This window comes from Emys orbicularis, chromosome 6 (assembly GCF_028017835.1).
Source record: "Emys orbicularis isolate rEmyOrb1 chromosome 6, rEmyOrb1.hap1, whole genome shotgun sequence".
NCBI lineage: Eukaryota > Metazoa > Chordata > Testudines > Emydidae > Emys > Emys orbicularis.
In genome coordinates this window covers 2307824-2326905 of record NC_088688.1, presented here as the reverse complement: position 1 = coordinate 2326905, position 19082 = coordinate 2307824, and the positions used below count along the sequence as shown (strand labels likewise).

At 44.0% G+C, this 19082-nt stretch overlaps 1 protein-coding gene across 1 annotated transcript in view; it reads left to right on the top strand.

Annotated features, from left to right (window-relative positions):
• Positions 1–19082, top strand: part of UNC13B (unc-13 homolog B) — a 308551-nt gene that overhangs the window by 13379 nt on the left and 276090 nt on the right. The window contains exon 4 of the mRNA XM_065406871.1: positions 17377–17450. Within this exon, the coding sequence (XP_065262943.1) occupies positions 17377–17450 (74 nt within the window). The remainder of the gene's footprint in view (positions 1–17376; positions 17451–19082) is intronic.

The window sequence follows — 19082 nt, the reverse complement described above, 5'->3', positions numbered from 1 at the left end:
AAGTAAATATTTATAATTAGTGAATTGAACTGATTTTCTTGTCACCATGTCCTTCAAGATTCTAGAATTAGCAGAGCTCATCCTTTCACACCTAAATTTTATTCAGACTGGAAGAGAAAACAAGATACTTCAAGTGCTGGTCCCTATGTGTATTCCACTACGGGTACACATGTCCTCTGTGCACCCAGAGTTGAAGAATTTTGAAATCACTGTCTGTTGGTCCATTCATGTGCCCTTGCTTTTCTCATGCCTCAACCAAGGAGATAGAGGGCGGAGCAGACTGACCACCTCTCCAGTTCCTTCTTACTACTTCATGACCTCGGTCAGAACCTCTGTCCCAGGGAATTTCCTACCCCTTTCCCCCCCGTAATGCATTATGGGTTCTGAACTAAGCCCAGGATTCAGGGTTTCAGAATTTGTGTTTCTTGCTCATGCTGCTTCTATGTTGGCGACACCCAACGCTGCCTGTACTGCGTCAGGGAAGCCCTTGTTGCAGCATGGTGCAGTATCCCCATTCGTGCCCGTGAGGGGTGGGAACTTTGTCTTAAGAAGCACTTAGTGGAGAAAGCTATGAAGTCGCAGTCAGACCCTGGCTGTACATGGGTCTGGATCAGCAAGGAGTGTGTGAAGTCTGACATAGGAGCGAGGGAGTCGTCTCCCAAAGATTCCCCCATCAGGGTCTTGTCAGAAAGGCAGGGAGCATTCACAAACACAAGAGCAAATTCTTCTCTAAGTCTACTTCAGAGAAGTCGGATTCAGCCCTGCCTAAGTTGAGCAAGTCTTCCCACTCAGCCCATGAGAACTTAGAACATCCTAAACTTCAGGGTCATGATTTGAAAGCCCACAAATCCTGGTGTCTGTCAGTACCAGACTTTGCTCCAGTGGCAATGGTACTTCAGTGCCTAGTAACCCTAACCACTGAGAACCAAGGGCACTGACAAAGGGCAACCATTGAAGCCTCAACCACCGATGGTATCTGCTCTACCTTGCCCAACTGTGGCACAAACTGTAACAGCTGCACCAGCTCTGCTGGTTCAAATGGACAGGTCCCCTTGTACTCCAGGGAGAGCACAGTCTTATGCTTCACCTGATGTTTATTCTGTCCTAGATCCCCAGTCTCTATCCTCATCAGATCCTTTCCTCAGAAGGGAGGTCCTGACTCCACCAGGAGATGCAGCTTATGGGAAGAGTCTGTCCCCCATTCCATCGTCCAGCCATGGTTTCCCTCCAGCAGAATTGCTGGTACTGCTGATGGATTCAGAATTGGCATTTTCTTTCTCTGGGGACTTGAAACCACATGAGGAACTGATATCTTCTCCTATGAGGCATCCCTTCCTGGACTAGTCTGGAACCAACCTCCACTTCAGCACCTGCCTCAGAGCCTTTGGTACCCCACTCTGTGTGGTACCATGCCTCGACAACCACCCTTTGACCCATCTTACTGGCCATACTAAGGACGGTGGGATCAGTACCACCATACAGAGTTAATATGATCCACTAGGGAGTTAGTCCATCCTCCCCTGCGAGAGGACAGCCAAAGCTTCCTTCTGTACCCATGGAAGAGGAAGATTATGAACTGGATCTGGTGGTTCCCCCAGTACTAACAAGATGGTCCTCATAATCTCCAGATGAAGCAGTCGCTCCAGTATCCCCCTCCCCCTCCCCAGTGACCACACACAGTTGCAGGAATAGTTACATAGTTAGTATCCCCAGTGTAAACACCTGAACATCCTACAGTTCTCCAGATCCAGCTAGATAGCTCTTCCTTTTAAAGGAGGCATTCTGGAACCAGCTAGAACAGTTCGATATACCCCAGCCACTTGCACTCCTACCGCTAAGAGGGCAGAAAAATGCTATTTTGTCCCAGCCAAAGGGAATTTCTTTTCTTATTCTGCTCCTAACTCTTTGCTCGTCTAGGCTGCAATGGAGAGATCTAGACAGAAACACCCTTAGATCTACCCTGGCTAACAAAGAGGTAAACGCATAGATTTGTTGGGAAGGAAGGTCTTCTCTTCCTCTAACCTTCAGTTCAGAATAGCCATTTATCAAGAACTGTTGGCTTAGTACGATTACCTGAACTATTCCAAATTCACATATTATGCAACAAGATAGAGCTCAATTCCAGGCTATTGTTTAGGAGAGCAAGTTGTTCGCCAGGACTGCTTTTCAGTCAGCAGTAGATGCAATAGATACATCTTCATGATCAATGGCAACTGCCATTGTGATGTGCCGTGAATTATGGCTTCACACTTTGTGGCTTCCCAGAGGGGTCCAGAACACTGCAGAGGACCTGTCCTTCAGTGGAAGGCATCATTTTAACCAAAAGACAGATGTGTTCTCTCACACTCTAAAGAACTCCAGGGCTACCCTCTGCTCCCTGGGAATATATATACCTGCCCCAAAGAGAGAACTTCACAGACAATCATATCAGCCTAGACCGTTGGCTCAACAGTTTACCACAAATGTCCTTATGAGCCACCCTGTAAAAAGCAAAGCATTCAGAAGATCCGTTTCCCTGCACTTTTTGTGACGGCATCATCCAACCCAATCTAACCAATATTTTTGATGGGAGTTTGAGAGCTGCAAATCAATGATGCTGCCATCTGCTGATTCCCACACATCCTTTGGGGGTCATCTAGCAATCTTTTCTCACAACTGGAGTGCAGTAACGGACAAGTGGGTGTTAATCATCATCCATTCTGGTTATGCAATTGAATTTACCGTCTGACCTCCTCCAAAGCCCCCATCCCCTGCCCATTTTCAGGGGCCTTTCTCATGAGTAGATTCTCAAACAAGAAATAGTTCCAACTACAGCGTGGAGCAATGGAGTTGGTACCTCTTCAGCACCGAGAAAAGGGTTTTTACTCAACATACTTCTTAGTATCCAAAAAGAAGAGTGCTGGAGATCCATCTTCGATTTCTGCCATCTCAACCATTTTATTTGCAAGCAGAAATTTTGCATGGTCACACTTGTATCTATAATCCCATGTTTGGAAAAGGGGCATGTGATTTACAGCTCTTGATATGAAGGACATGTACTTTCATGTGGACGTTCACCCCGCTCACAGATGTTGTCTCAGATGCATGGTGTGCCCTGATCATTTTCAATACAGAGTGCTCCCATTTGGCCTTGCTACTTCCCCAGGGTCTTTACCAAGATTTTTTCAGTAGTAGAAGCCCATATCAAGTGTTCTGGCTTTGTGGTCGTCTTTATCTCAATGACTGGCTTATCACTGCCAAGACACATCAAGAAGCCTGAGTCAACTTCAGTAATGCTTCAGCTCCTTTCTTTCCTAGGGGTCAGCGCAAACTCAGTCTGTGTCCTCACTCCAACACAGACTTCATTGGAGTGTCCCTCAATTCAGTCATGGCAAGGGCTTATCTGCTGATGGGCAGGTTCCAAGTGATGAATAACCTCATAGATCAGATCATGAACAACCCACAAACATCAAAAAGAATTTCTTGGTCCATGTTACTTCATGCTTTCGCCAGACACCATCTTCATTGCCTGCAGGCGTGGCTTCCAACAGTCTACTCCCCAAACAGTCCATCATCATCATCATCTACTGTGGTGGAAGAATCCCCATCAAGTATGTGTAGGCATTCCCTTCTTTTTCTCCCTCACCAGACAGGATGATTGTTACAGATGCCTCCCTCTTAAGCTGGGGAGCTCACATGGACAGTGCAGGGTACTTGTGCATCCTGGCCTCTTGGGATGTCCATCAACATTCTGGAGTTGCGGGCAGTCCAAGATGCTTGCAAGGATTTTCTCCCACGTGAGTAGACCGACAGTGCTTTCAAAATTCTCAAACTCTGGGTGCATGGAAAGCATGAATGCCCACAATGCAATACAGATAGGGACCATACATCTTGAAGAACCTCTAGTTACTATAAGGTGAGTAACTTTCTCTTTCTTGTCTTTTAACTTTGAATGTCCTAATCACTAAACTGAACTAGTTACATAAACTCTGCACCCGCAGAAGAGGCTGCTGTTGTCAAAAGCAGAAATAGCACTTCGACAAATTGATTCTTAAGTAGTGGCATGGCTAGTGGTTTCTACCAGTTTGACTTTCTTTAAAACTTTGGCAGCAAACATGTAATGCATAATGTTTTGTTTTATTTAATTTAAATGATGATAATAGATCAGAGTAAGTTTAGGCCTTAACACAGGTGTCATAATTCATAGGTTCATGGATTCATAGGTCAGAAGGGACCGCTGTGATCATCTAGTTCAGAGGTGGGCAAACTATGGCCCGTGGGCCGGATCTGGCCCATCAGGGCTTTGGATCTGGGCTGTGGGATTGCCACCCCCGCGCCGCTGCGGGCCCCGCGCCGCTCCAGGCATTGCTCCCCACAGCTCCCATTAGCCAGGAATGGGGAACCGCGGTCAATGGGAGCTTCGGGGGAGGTACCAGCAGGGGAGGGAAGTGTGCGGAGCCCTCTGCACCCTCCTCCCCCAGGGGCCGCAGGGACGTGGTGCTGGCCGCTTCCGGGAGCGGTGTGGCGGGGGCCCAAGGCAAGCAGGGAGCCTGTCTTAGCCCTGCTGCGCACTGATGCCACCCCAGAGCCACTCCAGGTAAGTGGCGCCGGGCTGGAGCCCACACCCTGAAGCCCTCCTGCCCCCCGCACCCAACCCCCCTGCCCTGAGCCCCCTCCTGCACCCAACCCCATGCCCTGAGCCCCCTGCTGCATCCGTCCTGCACCCCAACCCCTGCCCTGAGCTCCCTCCTGCATCCTGCACCCCAACCTGCTGCCCTGAGCCCCCTCTCGCACTCCTCACCCCCTCCTGCACCCCACCCCCTGCCCTGAGCCCCCTCGTATACCCCGCACTCCTCCTGAGCCCCCTCCTGCACTCCTCACGCCCGTCCTGTGCCCCAACCCCCTGCCCTGAGCCCCTTTCTGCAAACCACACCCCGCACTCCCTCCCGCAGCCCAGCCCTACATTCATGGCCCTGCATGCAATTTCCACACCCAGATGTGGCCCTCTGGCCAAAAAGTTTGCCCACTCCTGATCTAGTCTGACCTCCTGTAGACCACAGGCCAGAGAACTTCTCGAAAGTAATTCCTAGAGCAGATCTTTTAGAAGAACATCCAATTTTGATTTAAAAATGGTCAGTGATGGAGAATCCACCACAATTTTAACTTTAAATAACTTTAAAAAAATAAACCTGTAATTATTTTAAATAAAATCCAATTTAAATAAAAAATCCAATTTTTGTAATTTAAAAAAAAGTTTTTTATACACCATTGAAGTCATTGACATAATTCAACTCTTTATCCTATGAGTGAACTGCTCATTTATGTGGAGTAAAGGGATGGATTTGGGGGTCTTGTATTTGTCTTTATCATGATCACTTTGCTTGCATATTGCATCACTTCTCCATGCATTAGACTGTGATCTCTTTCTCTGTGCTGGCAAAGTGTCTGGTGGAATTTAGACACTACTGCAATATAGATAATAAATCACCTTAAACTTTATGGGATATATTAGTTTTCTTCTATATTACTAATGAAGGAAGACTATCTACTGAAACTTGTTCATTCTGCATTGCAGAACTCCTGCCCTCCTCTTGTATGAGTGTAAAGTAAAAATCCCTCATGTAAAGTGCTGATTTCTTTTTACAGCCAGTAAAGCAGTCGTCTTAAAGACCTTCATATAGTAGAGCAGACTTCTGTGTTGGATAAATGCAAAATCTTGCGTCTTAAATGTGATCTCTCCCCCCCCCCCCTTCCTATATTCTCTTCAAGGGTTGAAAGCAGCACAGTGCTTTGCTTGCTATTCTTTAAAAACACATTGCCCAGTATATGAGCACAACATAAATATCTGAGGAGCAGGCTTTATAACAGAGAAGTGAGGATGTTAAGTGAATTACAATTCTCTTTTGACTTTACAAATGTGTAAAATCCCAAACAGTTAGAAGATCCCATTTAAGTCTGTTCACATCTTAAAAAGTGAAATACTTGTTCCTTCATTTAACCTGCCAACTCCTGAGTTCAGAGATCCTCTGAACCACTTGATGTCTGCAAGCAGCTACAGCAGCACTCTGTGCTCTTTTAAGTGGTTGTGGTTCAGGCAGCTGTTGCAGGGTAATAATCAATTTAGGTTTTGTCAAGTACATTACCCGAAAATCCATTCTCCTTCAGTTATCTTAATTAATTTGTTTGTATTTTTTCCAAGAATGCTTATATCATAGTTAAGTTTTAGAGAAAACATGTGGAGACACAAATTAAATTTACAATACAAAATTAATGAGACTCCTTCTAAATTCCTTGTAAGTAATGTATTTCTTTATCATGTTGAAATCCAGCCATACATTCTGAGTGCATGAGGTGAACCTCTTGTTAAATGTTTCCTTAGTTCAAACTTGAAACATGAACTTTCTGTGAAACTGCAGGATTTTTGAGCATCAACTTTAGTGGTTTCAGGGTTTCTGTTTCCTGAGTAACCCTCTGCCTATCAGAGTAAACAGCACTACTGTTTTTCTGAGCTTAGGTTTCCCCCCATCAATGTACTGTAGTTAGGCCTGCCACAGGAGATACTGAAAATGGCTGAAAAGACAAAAATAGCAAGGGGTGGGGGAGAGACCTCCCCTTGTGGGAGCAGAGAATATAATGGCTTTGAGAAGAGAGACAATATTCCTAAATATCTCCTGGGAATGTGCATCTCATTTTGTTCCCCAGGTGAAGATCTCCCAAATACAATAAAATGGATAAGAATGGAGTGAGGTGTGGGGGTGTGAGCATATTTGCTTGCTTAAGTACCATGTGGTAAATTTGAGCAAAGCCCTTAGTTAGCAGCTTTCCAAAAATAGAAGATGGAGTGTGCTCTACTTTCGTTGGACAATGCACTTTCTTCCTTTTCTATTCCTTCTTCATTTCCCATTAGTTACTTTAGGCAGACAATGCACATTTGCACCGAAGGAATAGGACTCTGTTCTCTGTATTGTTGCAGGCACAGAGGCCCGAGGACAGCAACAGCGCTGGTTCGTTGCCCGGCGTGCTTCGCACCAATAAACATACCGGGGTGGAGAAACAATCAGTTTATTTGAGATCTCAAAGTGGTGCAAGGAGACAGGCAAGTCTCAAATCGAGCACATCAGTAAAAAATAGCTTCTCTCTTCTTATACTTTACAACTAAGCCCCCACCTCTCTCCCCCTGTACCACCACCCCCTACTCCCCCTCCCCTCTCTACCGAAGACATGTTTATACATTTAAGCCGTTAAATCATTCTAGGGCTATAAATCTAGCTTGTTAGTAACATTCCTCTAAACAATCATTTGGTTCTGTTTACCCTTAGTTTACTACCCCTTCTCCAGCTAGAAACATGCAAACCTCATCATTATTGCTTAGGACCTGGTTATGAGCAAGGTCGTAATTGGTAACTGGCTATTTACACATTCCAATTCCTGTCCTTGGCTTTTGAGGTCGATTAGAGTTAAACATGGAAGGACAGAGTTTAAACATGGAAGAACTCTGGTTCATATATATAGGCCTAATGACGTCAACAGTATCATGTCTGGGTCACCCATTCGGTGTTATGGAAATGTTTTTTTCTTGAAGACTTTGCAGAACCCCAGAAGGAACACTTCTTTAACAAGCAAAAGACGTGTTGTGCTTTTTCTTGCTGCTAGACTTAAGGTATTCTCCTTGGCTTTCACCTCTGCCATCTTGAGAAGGCTTTTAGGGTTCATTGCCCTACATCCTGGATAAAAACTTTTGGTCATGGTCCAGCTGCTAATAGTCTCTGTACTTCAGTTTGTCTACCATGTAGATGAAGCAACAGTTCTATGCTTCTGTCTGTTCAAACAGACACACTCTGCTCTTTTTTTTTCTTTAGTCTTTCCTTTCAGGCGTCTGTGGGTTGGTCTGCTAGCCCATTGCTGTAGTTGCCTAGCAATAGCTCATGGCTTACAGGGATTCCAAGGGTTCGCTGTCCTTAAGAGTGAGATTTACAGCCCCAAAGAGTGAGATTCAAGGCTGAGTGAGACTTTTCAGGTGCTGTTAGGTCATTGCTTAAGTCAGGGACTCTCATCTTTAGGCCTTGGCAACATCCAACAGTCCAGGTTTTTAATCAAACCAGCGCTTAATAGCTTTAAAATGTACACTGCTTAATATTGCATATGAAACTCTTAAATATCCTAATTCATACTAAAGTCTAAGGCATGTGAGAATTCTATATGCAATGCAAACCAGTGGATTTTAAGAAAAACAACTATTTGCTGGTTGGAACAAAAACCTGGATGGGTGGAGATCTCTAAGGACGAGAATTGTTATTACCTGATTAGGCGCACAGTCAGTGGACAAAATGAGTAATATTAAAAAACCCAAAACCCTGTATTTATATAAACTGAACAAAAAAGAAAACTCTTTTGTCAATACAACAGTGGGTTTATTTTGCATATCACCATGTCATATTAATGATCCATTTGAAAAACACTTTACAGTACAAATATTTGGTTTGTATATTGTTGCTCATTTACTGTAAGCTAAAATAAAATCAGATTCCAAAATAAATAAATAAATGCAAAATAAATAAATTAAAATTAAATAATTAAAATAAAACACAGCCAAACAATACATTTAATGAATGTAAAAATAAAGTAATTTAATTAATTTGAAGCTAACAAACCATAGATAAAGGGTTCAGATTCCACATTTCTTTTAATATCTAATTTGGTTTCACATCTTATTCATGTGCTTTGTTATATTGCCATGCGACCCATTTAGTTGTTTTTATAACTTCGTTTGGTGGCTCAAACTTGAAACATGGCTGAGGAGTTGCCAGCTTCACTTGGATAATAGAGGACTGTATCCCATTGAGCATTGGCCTGCTGAACCCAGGGTTGTGAGTTCAATCCTTGAGGGGGCCATTTAGGGGATTTAGTTAGGGATTGGTCCTGCTTTGAGCAGGGGGTTGGACTAGATGACCTCCTGAGGTCCCTTCCAACCCTGATATTCTATGATTCTATCTAGTCCAAGGTTTGGTCTGAATGGTGTCTTATTCTTTCAAACAAGACTGAACACTCTCTCTTCTCCTGAATTTGAGTGGAGTAACACTAAGACAAACCGGGCAAACCTGGACAGTAATGGGAACTTGAGAAAACCACTAGGGCTTTTGACATGGCTAAGATATGCAACACCATGTCCATCCTGTACTGCACAGAGGTGTTATCTGTGTCAGTCTGTAGTGCTGCCTCATTCCATACACACTAAGTGATAGCTCAGGGAAGGAGAATCCGGGGAACTACAGACCGGTCAGTCTCACCTCAGTCCCTGGAAAAGTCATGCATCAGGTCCTCAAGGAAACCATTTTGAAGCACTTGGAGTGGAAGGTGATCAGGAACTGTCAACATGGATTCACCAAGGGCAAGTCATGCCTGACCAACCTGATTGCTTTCTATGATGAGATAACTGGCTCTGTGGATCTGGGGAAAGCGGTGGATGTGCTATATCTTGACTTTAACTTCCTGGCAAGAATACTGTGGGAGACCATATCAAAAGCTTTGCTAAAGTAGTATGGATTGGATGAATGAACTATAAGGTAGATAGAAAGCTGGCTAGATCGTCGGGCTCAACGGGTAGTGATCAGCAGCTTGATGTCTAGTTGGCAGCTGGTATCAAGCGGAGTGCCTCAGTGGTTGGTTCGGGGGCCGGTTTTATTCAACATCTTTATTAATGATCTGGATGATGGGATGGATTGCACCCTCACCAAGTTTATGGATTACACTAAACTGGAGGGAGAGGTAGATACGCTGGAGGGTAGGGATAGGATCCAGAGTGACCTAGACAAATTGGAGGATTGGGCCAAAAGAAATCTGAGGTTCAACAAGGACAAGTGCAGAGTCCTGCACTTAAGACGGAAGAATCCCATGCATCGCTACAGGCTGGGGACCGACTGGCTAAGCAGCAGTTCTGCAGAAAAGGACTTGGGGATTACAGTGGATAAGAAGCTGGATATGAGTCAGCAGTGTGCCCTTGTTGCCAAGAAGGCTGTCACGGCTGAATCCCCACTCTGTCACTTTGAGTACAGAAGGTGGGGGCCCACAGGGATTTTAAAAATTAATACTTGCCATTCCAGGCTTGTATTAAACGCCCAAGGCTTTTCTCTGACCTTGGCTTGCCACTAAACGCTGCCACCACCCAAATGCAAAAAAACCCCAAACCCTTGGACCGAGGAAGGAGCACTTGGGAATTCCTCCCTGTGGGATATCCTCAAGCCCTTTCACCCCTGCTCCGGGGAAGAGCTGAGAAAGAAAACAACGGAAATTAGCTGTTGCAACCAGGTAATCAAACAACATGCACAAACCTCTTAGGACACTAAAAATCCAATCCTGTTCTTAAAGGTAAATTTTATTAAAAACAAAAAGGAAGAAAATACATCTGGAATTTAGGCTTTTGCTAGATTTTAAGAGTAATTCCAAAAATTAAGCACCCAAAATAGCTTTCTTGGGGGGTTAGCTTTCTTGGGGGTTAGCTTAAAGGTTATAAGCAAACAAAAGCGTCTGGGGTTAGCAGAGAGGAGTTCACAAGCCTTAAAAAAAATAAACAGAAATACAGCTAATCGTGTCTTCCTAAACATTCCTAATTTACTTACTTATTTGGGTTGTTAAAAGTAGTTCTAGATATGATCTGATGGTTTTCATATCTGGTTCAAACTTTACACAGCATTCCTGCTGCCTGTCTCTTCAGCCCAAAGAGAACAACAAAGGGAAAGTTTCTTTCCCAATTTAAAAAAGTTCTACCTTCCCATTGGCTCTTTTGGTCAGATGTCCACTTCCTTTTCTTTACCTGGGGGACTTTTAACCCTTTACGGGTAAAGCAAGCAGAGAACAGCTACCATGAGGGATTTTACAGCTAACTGGCTGTCTGGGTGTCCATCAAAGGGAGCTATCCCCCGCTTCATTGATCACAAAAGTTAACGGTATATTGGGCTGCATTAGTAGGAGCATTGCCAGCAGATCAAGGGAAGTGATTATTCCCCTCTATTCGTCACTGATGAGGCCACATCTGGAGTATTGCGTCCAGTTTTGGGCCCTCCACTACAGAAAGGATGTGGACAAATTGGAGAGAGTCCAGCGGAGAGCATCGGAAATTATCAGGGGCCTGGGGCACATGACTTATGAGGAGAGGCTGAGTGAACTGGGCTTGTTTAATCTGCAGAAGAGAAGAGTGAGGGGGGATTTGATAGCAACCTTCAACTACATGAAGAGGGGTTCCAAAGAGGATGGAACTCAGCTGTTCTCAGTGGTGGCAGATGACAAAGCAAGGAGCAATGGTCTCAAGTTGCAGGGGTGGAGGTCTAGGTTGGATATTAGGAAACACTATTTCACTAGGAGGGTGGTGAAGCAGTGGAATGGGTTACCTAAGGAGGTGGTGGAATCTCCTTCCTTAGAGGTTTTTAAGGCCTGGCTTGACAAAGCCCTGGCTGGGATGATTTAGTTGGGGTTGGTCCTGCTTTGAGCAGGGGGTTGGACTAGATGACCACCTGAGGTCTCTTCCAACCCTAATCTTCTATGATTCTATGATAGCTGATTTCTACATCAACTGGTAATCAACAAACTCCTCTTGCAGCTTCTTTATCTCAGGTGGAGAGAGATTGAACATGTGCTGGTATCTGCCAACAAAGTGCAACCTGTTCAAAAGTGCAGGGATTCTCAAGCTATTTGTGCTGGGACCCCCTTTGAAAATATTTCCGGCTGTGATGACCGCCCCCCACCCCTCAAAAGTGATAGCAAATTACTGTACATACTCATAAGTGTACTAAAAGAAGCATGTTATCATTATCCCTGCAGCCAAAGGCACTGAAGCCTTTCAAAAAGCATAAAGCAACATTTATCGGGAACAAATATGTGGACTTTAAGGAACACATTTTCTGGGAGGAAAAAAAAATAGGCAACAAGTCACAGTTGCGGGAGCTGGAAGCCTTTTCCAGTGATTGTGGTAATAATCATAACATTGTCCAAGGATTGTGGCTTTATACATAACTATATACAAACAAGTATCTGGACTCTTAATGTGAGGGGTGCTGCTGTTTTGAAGCACACAATTTTTTTGAATTGTGGCTCCAGGGAACTGAGGCAGACCCTTAAATTGTCCTCTACATTCAGTTTTGCCCAGTGTTTATTCTTTAAGTATGTCAAAACTGAAAAAACAGGTTCCCATAAGTAAGTAGTTGCGAATGGGAGAAGCACTCTACTTGCTGCAGTTTTATTTGGGGATAGGGTCAGCAGAGGCTAGGATTGGAATCATTGCTTCAGAACAGAATCATGTGAGATGTCAATCAGTTCCTCTGGAGCTTTCAAGGTGACATTTGAATTTGGAGAAAACTCGTAGTCGAATGGGTTCTTATGCAGTTACATGTGGTTAGGTCACAATTGAGCCCAGTTTTCGAAATACTCTGTGCGAATGTAGGGAGGTGTTCAGCTACGTGTTTTTATATTCCCAATGGTGACATCACTGGCTGAGATTTCCAGGAGATCGTTCAGCGCTGAAAACATTTGAAATTTTTTGTTGTCGACCTGACTTCCAAAGATTCACTTTTTTAGTAAAGGCATATATTTTGTCATTGAGTTTGAGAATGTTTGTTTCATTTCCTTGTAGTGACTCATTCAGTGAATTTAAACAAATGTCAGAAATGTCTGCTAGATACAAGAGAGCTGCCAACCAACCATTTGATGCCATTTAAATGCTTCTTCAGGGTGGAATCCACTTGAGTCAGAAACAAACACCTTATTTCTCAGTTCAAACAGGTGTGTTAGAACTCTTCCCCACGACAGCCAGTGAACCTCTGTGTGCAGTAATAAGTGCTGATGATCCAAACCCATTTCTCCACACAGACTTTTAAAAAGTTGGGAATTCAGTGCCTTTGCTTTAATAAAATTAATGATTGCTACAGCTTGACTCAAAATTGATTTAAGTTAGGGATGTATACTCCTACCAGCAAGAGCCTTCCCGTGAATCATGCAGCATGTCCACTGGGCTTCTGTGGCAGCTACTTTGTCTGCCGACAAGCCCACGTTTGATACTAGATAGCTGTCGCGGCATCAGTGCAGATCCCTACACAGCTGTTCCAGTTAGTGTTCCCCCATTATAAAGGCATCAAGGAGCTTAAATATTTCCTCTTCCCTAGTATATGTCGGCAGTGCCTTGCAGAAGAGAGAGTCGTCTTTTCCTCTGTTTTTCCAAGTATACCGAACATAGACCACTAATTGTGCTGCCCCTGAAACATCGGTGGATTCATCAATCTATAAGGAAAAGAATGTGCTCTTTTTAATCCTTTCCACCACCTCAGACATATCCTCAGTACAATGACTCACTGTATCATTGGATAGTGGAATAGAGCTCAGCTGAGCGGTAGCATTTTTGCCAATCATACACTCACATTTTTTTAGATGCAGGAAAAATAAGAGATTCGGTGAGGGTGAGGCTTCTTTGCCCTGGTGGTTAAAAGTGAGAGAGCATAAGGTGCTTCCAGAGTTTTGGCTATCACAGTTGCTGTTTTGTATAAGTTTTGTTGCTCAAGTTCATGAAGGGTGTTTTGTTTGTAAATGTCGCTGGAGTTTGTTTGGTTTTAGGCTGTTATTGGCCAAAACTTGACTGCACAAAACACATTGGGGACTTGGAATGTCTTCTGAGCCAGTGTAAGTAAATCCAAATGCCAAATAAGAACTGTAGTTTTTTCTGGTTTTTGGTTTTTTTCCTGCACTTGCAAATCTTGTTCTCCACCCTCCATCAGCTTGAGCTCCCTTCTTCGTGCCATGTATAATAAAATGATCCATTGTTTTAACATAAGAACATAAGAACATAAGAAAGGCCGTACTGGGTCAGACCAAAGGTCCATCTAGCCCAGTATCTGTCTACCGACAGTGGCCAATGCCAGGTGCCCCAGAGGGAGTGAACCTAACAGGCAATGATCAAGTGATCTCTCTCCTGCCATCCATCTCCATCCTCTAACGAACAGAGGCTAGGGACACCATTCTTACCCATCCTGGCTAATAGCCATTTATGGACTTAGCCACCATGAATTTATCCAGTCCCCTTTTAAACATTGTTATAGTCCTAGCCTTCACAACCTCCTCAGGTAAGGAGTTCCACAAGTTGACTGTGCGCTGCGTGAAGAAGAACTTCCTTTTAACAAATTAGTTTATTTCAGATATTACAGTACTATATATTTTTTATTTTCGCTACCTGTTTTTTCCTGCTGTTAGTGGTAGGTCACGTTCTATGAAAACAAGGGCCTTGCTTAGGGAAGTGACGCAATCAAAATGGCCTTGTTCTCATGGAGCGCCCTGCTCTGAAGGCAGAGCGGAGAGTGGCTCTGCTAGCCAGAGGCTGTAAAGGCTGCGCTCCCTGCCAGCTGCTGCAGAGAAGTAAGGGTGGCATAGAATCATAGAATATCAGGGTTGGAAGGGACCTCAGGAGGTCATCTAGTCCAACCCCCTGCTCAAAGCAGGACCAATTCCCAACTAAATCATCCCAGCCAGGGCTTTGTCAAGCCGGACCTTAAAAACCTCTAAGGAAGGAGATTCCACCATCTCCCTAGGTAACCCATTCCATTGCTTCACCACCCTCCTACTGAAAAAGTTTTTCATAATATCCAACTTAAACCTCCCCAACTGCAACTTGAGACCATTACTCCTTGTTCTGTCATCAGGTACCACTGAGAACAGTCTAGATCCATCCTCTTTGGAACCCCCTTTCAGGCAGTTGAAAGCAGCTATCAAATCCCCCCTCATTCTTCTCTTCTGCAGACTAAACAATCCCAGTTCCCTCAGCCTCTCCTCACAAGTCATGTGCTCCAGCCCCCTAATCATTTTTGTTGCTCTCCGCTGGACTCTTTCCAATTTTTCCACATCCTTCTTGTAGTGTGGGGCCCAAAACTGGACACAGTACTCCAGATGAGGCCTCACCAATGTTGAATAGAGGGGAATGATCACGTCTCTTGATCTGCTGGCAATGCCCCTACTTGTACAGCATGGTATTGTCAGACAGTGTTGCCACCCTTACTTCTCTGATGCTGCTGCTGGCGGGTGGCACTGCCTTCACAGCTGGGTGCCCAGCCATCAGCCTGCGATCTCACAACCCCCCTGCAATGGTCTAGGGACCCCCACTTTGAGAAACGCTGGTCTAGGGAACTGTCTACTTCTAAAGTGTCCCATAGGCCTTGGAAAAGACTTCACTCTGTTGAACAAAACTATCCTGGTCCCAATACAGGGCTTTCATTTCTCAAGATGTTTTCAGAAAGGCTTGAGCCTCACTTTTTAAAAATTTCTTGGATATTCACTTTATAGATGTCATCCTTTAGCCTTGCAGATTGTCACATTTATAAAGGCTGTGGCAACGAACTGAACTAGGGTTTTGTCACTTCCTATTGTAATGCAATAAAACCTCAGTCTAACACTAAATATTTCCTTCAGGAGTTAGTGAACGTGCCAGCTGCTTTTGGTCAGAGCTTCATTTCAGACTGCTGCTGATTCTTTTCCATTTTTGTTTATGGTATTTCCTAATACATCCTTGAAGCTGCCTATGGATTGATGAAGGTTCAAGCCACAGAAAAAAAGGAATTCCACCACTGTAAACATCTCTTGTTTTGTAACGACATCCCTGAAAATTTAAAGTTATAAGCGTTATGAATATTAGTAAAACAACAAGGAGTCTGGTGGCACCTTAAAGACTAACAGATTTATTTGGGCATAAGCTTTCGTGGGTAAAAACCTCACTTCTTCGGATGAGGTTTTTACCCACGAAAGCTTATGCCCAAATAAATCTGTTAGTCTTTAAGGTGCCACCAGACTCCTTGTTGTTTTTGTAGATACAGACTAACACGGCTACCCCCTTATACATGAATATTAGTAATTATCCTTCTTGCTTCTCTGCTTTGGAAGTTGTCATTTGAGTGCAGGTGTGTAATGGTGGTGAATAGCAGCTGGAGCAGTGCTGAAAAACTTGTGCTGCCTGTGTTATCTAGGATGGACTCTGGTACTTCCCCCTCCCCTCAAATTCCCCAGGAGAAAATTCCCTACTTTGAAATAAGAATGAAGAACCATTAGAAAGCAGACACCAAAGCTAAATGCTTCTCTTTGTGTTTGTGATTTTTTAAAAATATATGTTATGCAAAAATGATCCTTGTTTTTCTAAAACCTCATTTTTTAGAAATGTTATTCTTTTGTTAAGTATTCTGGGAGAGGGAGAGGGTGAGATTTCACTCTAAACAGTGCGTTTCCTTTAATATTGTGTTCTTCCACGGCTTCTCCTTCTTGGATTCTGTTCTGCATCCTGCTGAAGTTTCTGAAGTGACCTCAATAATTCTCTTACAGGGCTGCTTTGAGTTCAGCGGCAGCAGTCCCCGTTGCTGCTGTTGGAGCTCACTGCCTTTCCTTGGTACCGTCTAGATTCGCAGCTTGTACATTTGTAACTTGAGCATCATTCTGTGAAATTGCGGTCCTCAGAGCACACAATCTGGCCCCCCAATGCGGGGTATATCTGCACTAGTTCATCTCCCAAGCACGAGTGACAGTCCCCGCCTCAAAAAGATGACCTCACTGAAAATGACAGAATTCCACAATCCATTATGTTTTTTATTGTTTTAAATTTTGAAATAGAAAATAGTTACCCAAGCCAGGGGTACTAAACTGTCAGCTGCAAACATCTAGCTGACACGCACAAGCATGTTAATTGTGTAACTGGACAGTTCAGCCTCTAGAAGAGGAAGCAGTGTTTTTAGTTTACCATAAAGTTAAACCTTCACGGCACAGAACACACTGTCACTTTAGCATAATTCATTGAGATAACATCGATTGCCCCAGAACAGCCAGTTTATGGCCTGCAAAGGAAAACTGGGGTGATTTTATTAGTTTGTAGATGCTTACGTACACCCTAATATGCCATGAATGAAAATGTGCTCTCTGGAAGGGGTAGTTAGAGGCATTGTTCTTCTGGGGCTAAGGGGAGAGAACTTGGGAGAAGAGGCCTTTGACCACATCATATTGTGTTTCCCAGTGTGTAGCTGGTTCATGATTTTTTTTAGTGACTCATATTTATTATAATAGATAAACAGTCAGATTTTGCGTCCTCCTTTTCTGCTTTGTGTGTGTTTTGTGTTTGGTTAGGTAGCGATAAACTAGAAAGTTTTCATACAGAGACCTGGAACTAAATTACTATTTAAAACGTATTTTACATTTGATGCTAATAGAGGACATTTCAGTGAATTTCAAAATGAAGGCTGTCTTTGTGATGTGCTTTAAAAAAAAATCCTGTTTTCTTGGAATGTCATCACTGTTTTAAGTGTTCCTGTTAAATACAAATTTATTTTAAAAAAATAACGTGCCGGATAACTAATTTGGTGTGAATGACTGATGCCTTTGCTGTTGCTATAGATATCCCTGAGGAGGAAGCCAGATATTGGACCAAAAAACTAGAACAGATAAACTCTTTGGGAGATCGTGGTGAGGTGAGTAAACCTCACTTGAAACAGGCGAACACTATAATTAAAGTAGGATTCTGATCCAAAATGCTCCGGAGTGTACTGTAGTGCTATGCAGAATTTCCATGACAGTTAAGTTTAGGTCATTACTACAGTTTTCCTTCATTCACAAGTTTTTCATTGAGCTGTTCACATTCCCTTGTGTGTAGTGTTAATGCCAGCTAGAATAAGGGCTTGGCTACACTTGCAAGTTAGAGTGCATTAAAGCAGCCCCAGGCGTCCTAACTCACGACCCGTCCACACTGGCAAGGCACTTAGAGCGCCTGGACTCTGCAGCTGGAGCGTACCTACTAATCCACCTCCACGAGAAGCATAACGCTTGCTGCGCCTTGGATGAAACGTCCCAGTGTCAGTGTGAACGCGCTGTTGCATTACTGCGCTTTGATTGGCCTCCGGAAACGTCCCATAATCTCCTTAAGTCAAGTGGCCACTCTTGTCATTGTTTTGGAATCGGCTGTAGGAATGTGGATATGCGCTTTCGAAGCTCTGTTTCTGACAGCCGGCATGCTGCTCCAGGACAAAGCAAGCCATTAGTGTGGAATGCTGCTGGTGTGTGTGTGTGCGCGCGGGGGAGGGAGAGAGTCTGCTGCTGTCTGAACTTAAGACAGCATGCTGACATGCTCTCAGCCCCCCCAAAACCCACTCTCTCCCCCCACATACACACAACACACTCCCTGTCACACTCCACCCCACCTCCCCCATTTGGAAAGCACGTTGCAGCCACTTGCCTGCTGGGCTAGCTACCACAATGCACTGCTCTCTGTGGCCATTGCAAGAGCTGCTAATGTGGCCGCGCCAGTGCGCTTGAATCTGACACTGTGAACACACTGCAGCGCTTTCCCTACTGCGCTCTCCGAGGGCTGGTTTAACTCTCAGCGCTCTACATCTGCAAGTGTAGCCATGCTCTAAGAGAGACTGCAGCATGTGAACATTGAGGGGAAATTGATTTTTGCATGATACTTAGATTCAAAACAAGTGTAAAACTCTGGCTCTGCTAGACAGCAGGATGAGGCAGTTAGGAGAGTAGTGCTGCCCCAGGCTGTATTCGTTGTTATCTAAAACCAAAAAAGGAACACTTCAGTTTCTTAGCTGTTTATGCAAAATATACACCAAGGACACTTGTCTTATTCAAGGTGATATTCATCTGGTTGATGGACTTAATTTCTTGCCTTTAAGGAACTTGTTAACTCCAACAAGGGCAGGTGTAAACAGTGTTAACCAAAAGTGTAATACATGTTTCTCTACTTATCAAGAGAGTATTGCTAAAAGGTCCTGTTGGTGATCGATGTAGGGTGTCGAAGTTCGGGGGAAATTTATTGTACCCTTAACTTACTTAACGGAGGAAGGCTATGTTAGTGGATTCATTGTGGAGATTGAGAATACTCAGGCAGAAGTTAAGTCTTGTCTTGAACTGTTTAACCTAGTCTCACAGCTGTGTATAGGTGGATGAAAAATAGCTTGCGTGTAGCTTCTTCTGGCTTCAGGGAGCATTTCCAGTAATAGCTCTAGGGCTTCTTGGTATCTGTGAACCTAGTGAAAAAGCAAGTCATGTGAACTTATAACTTTTCAGTAATTCTGCTGCAATACATCCCGCCTCCT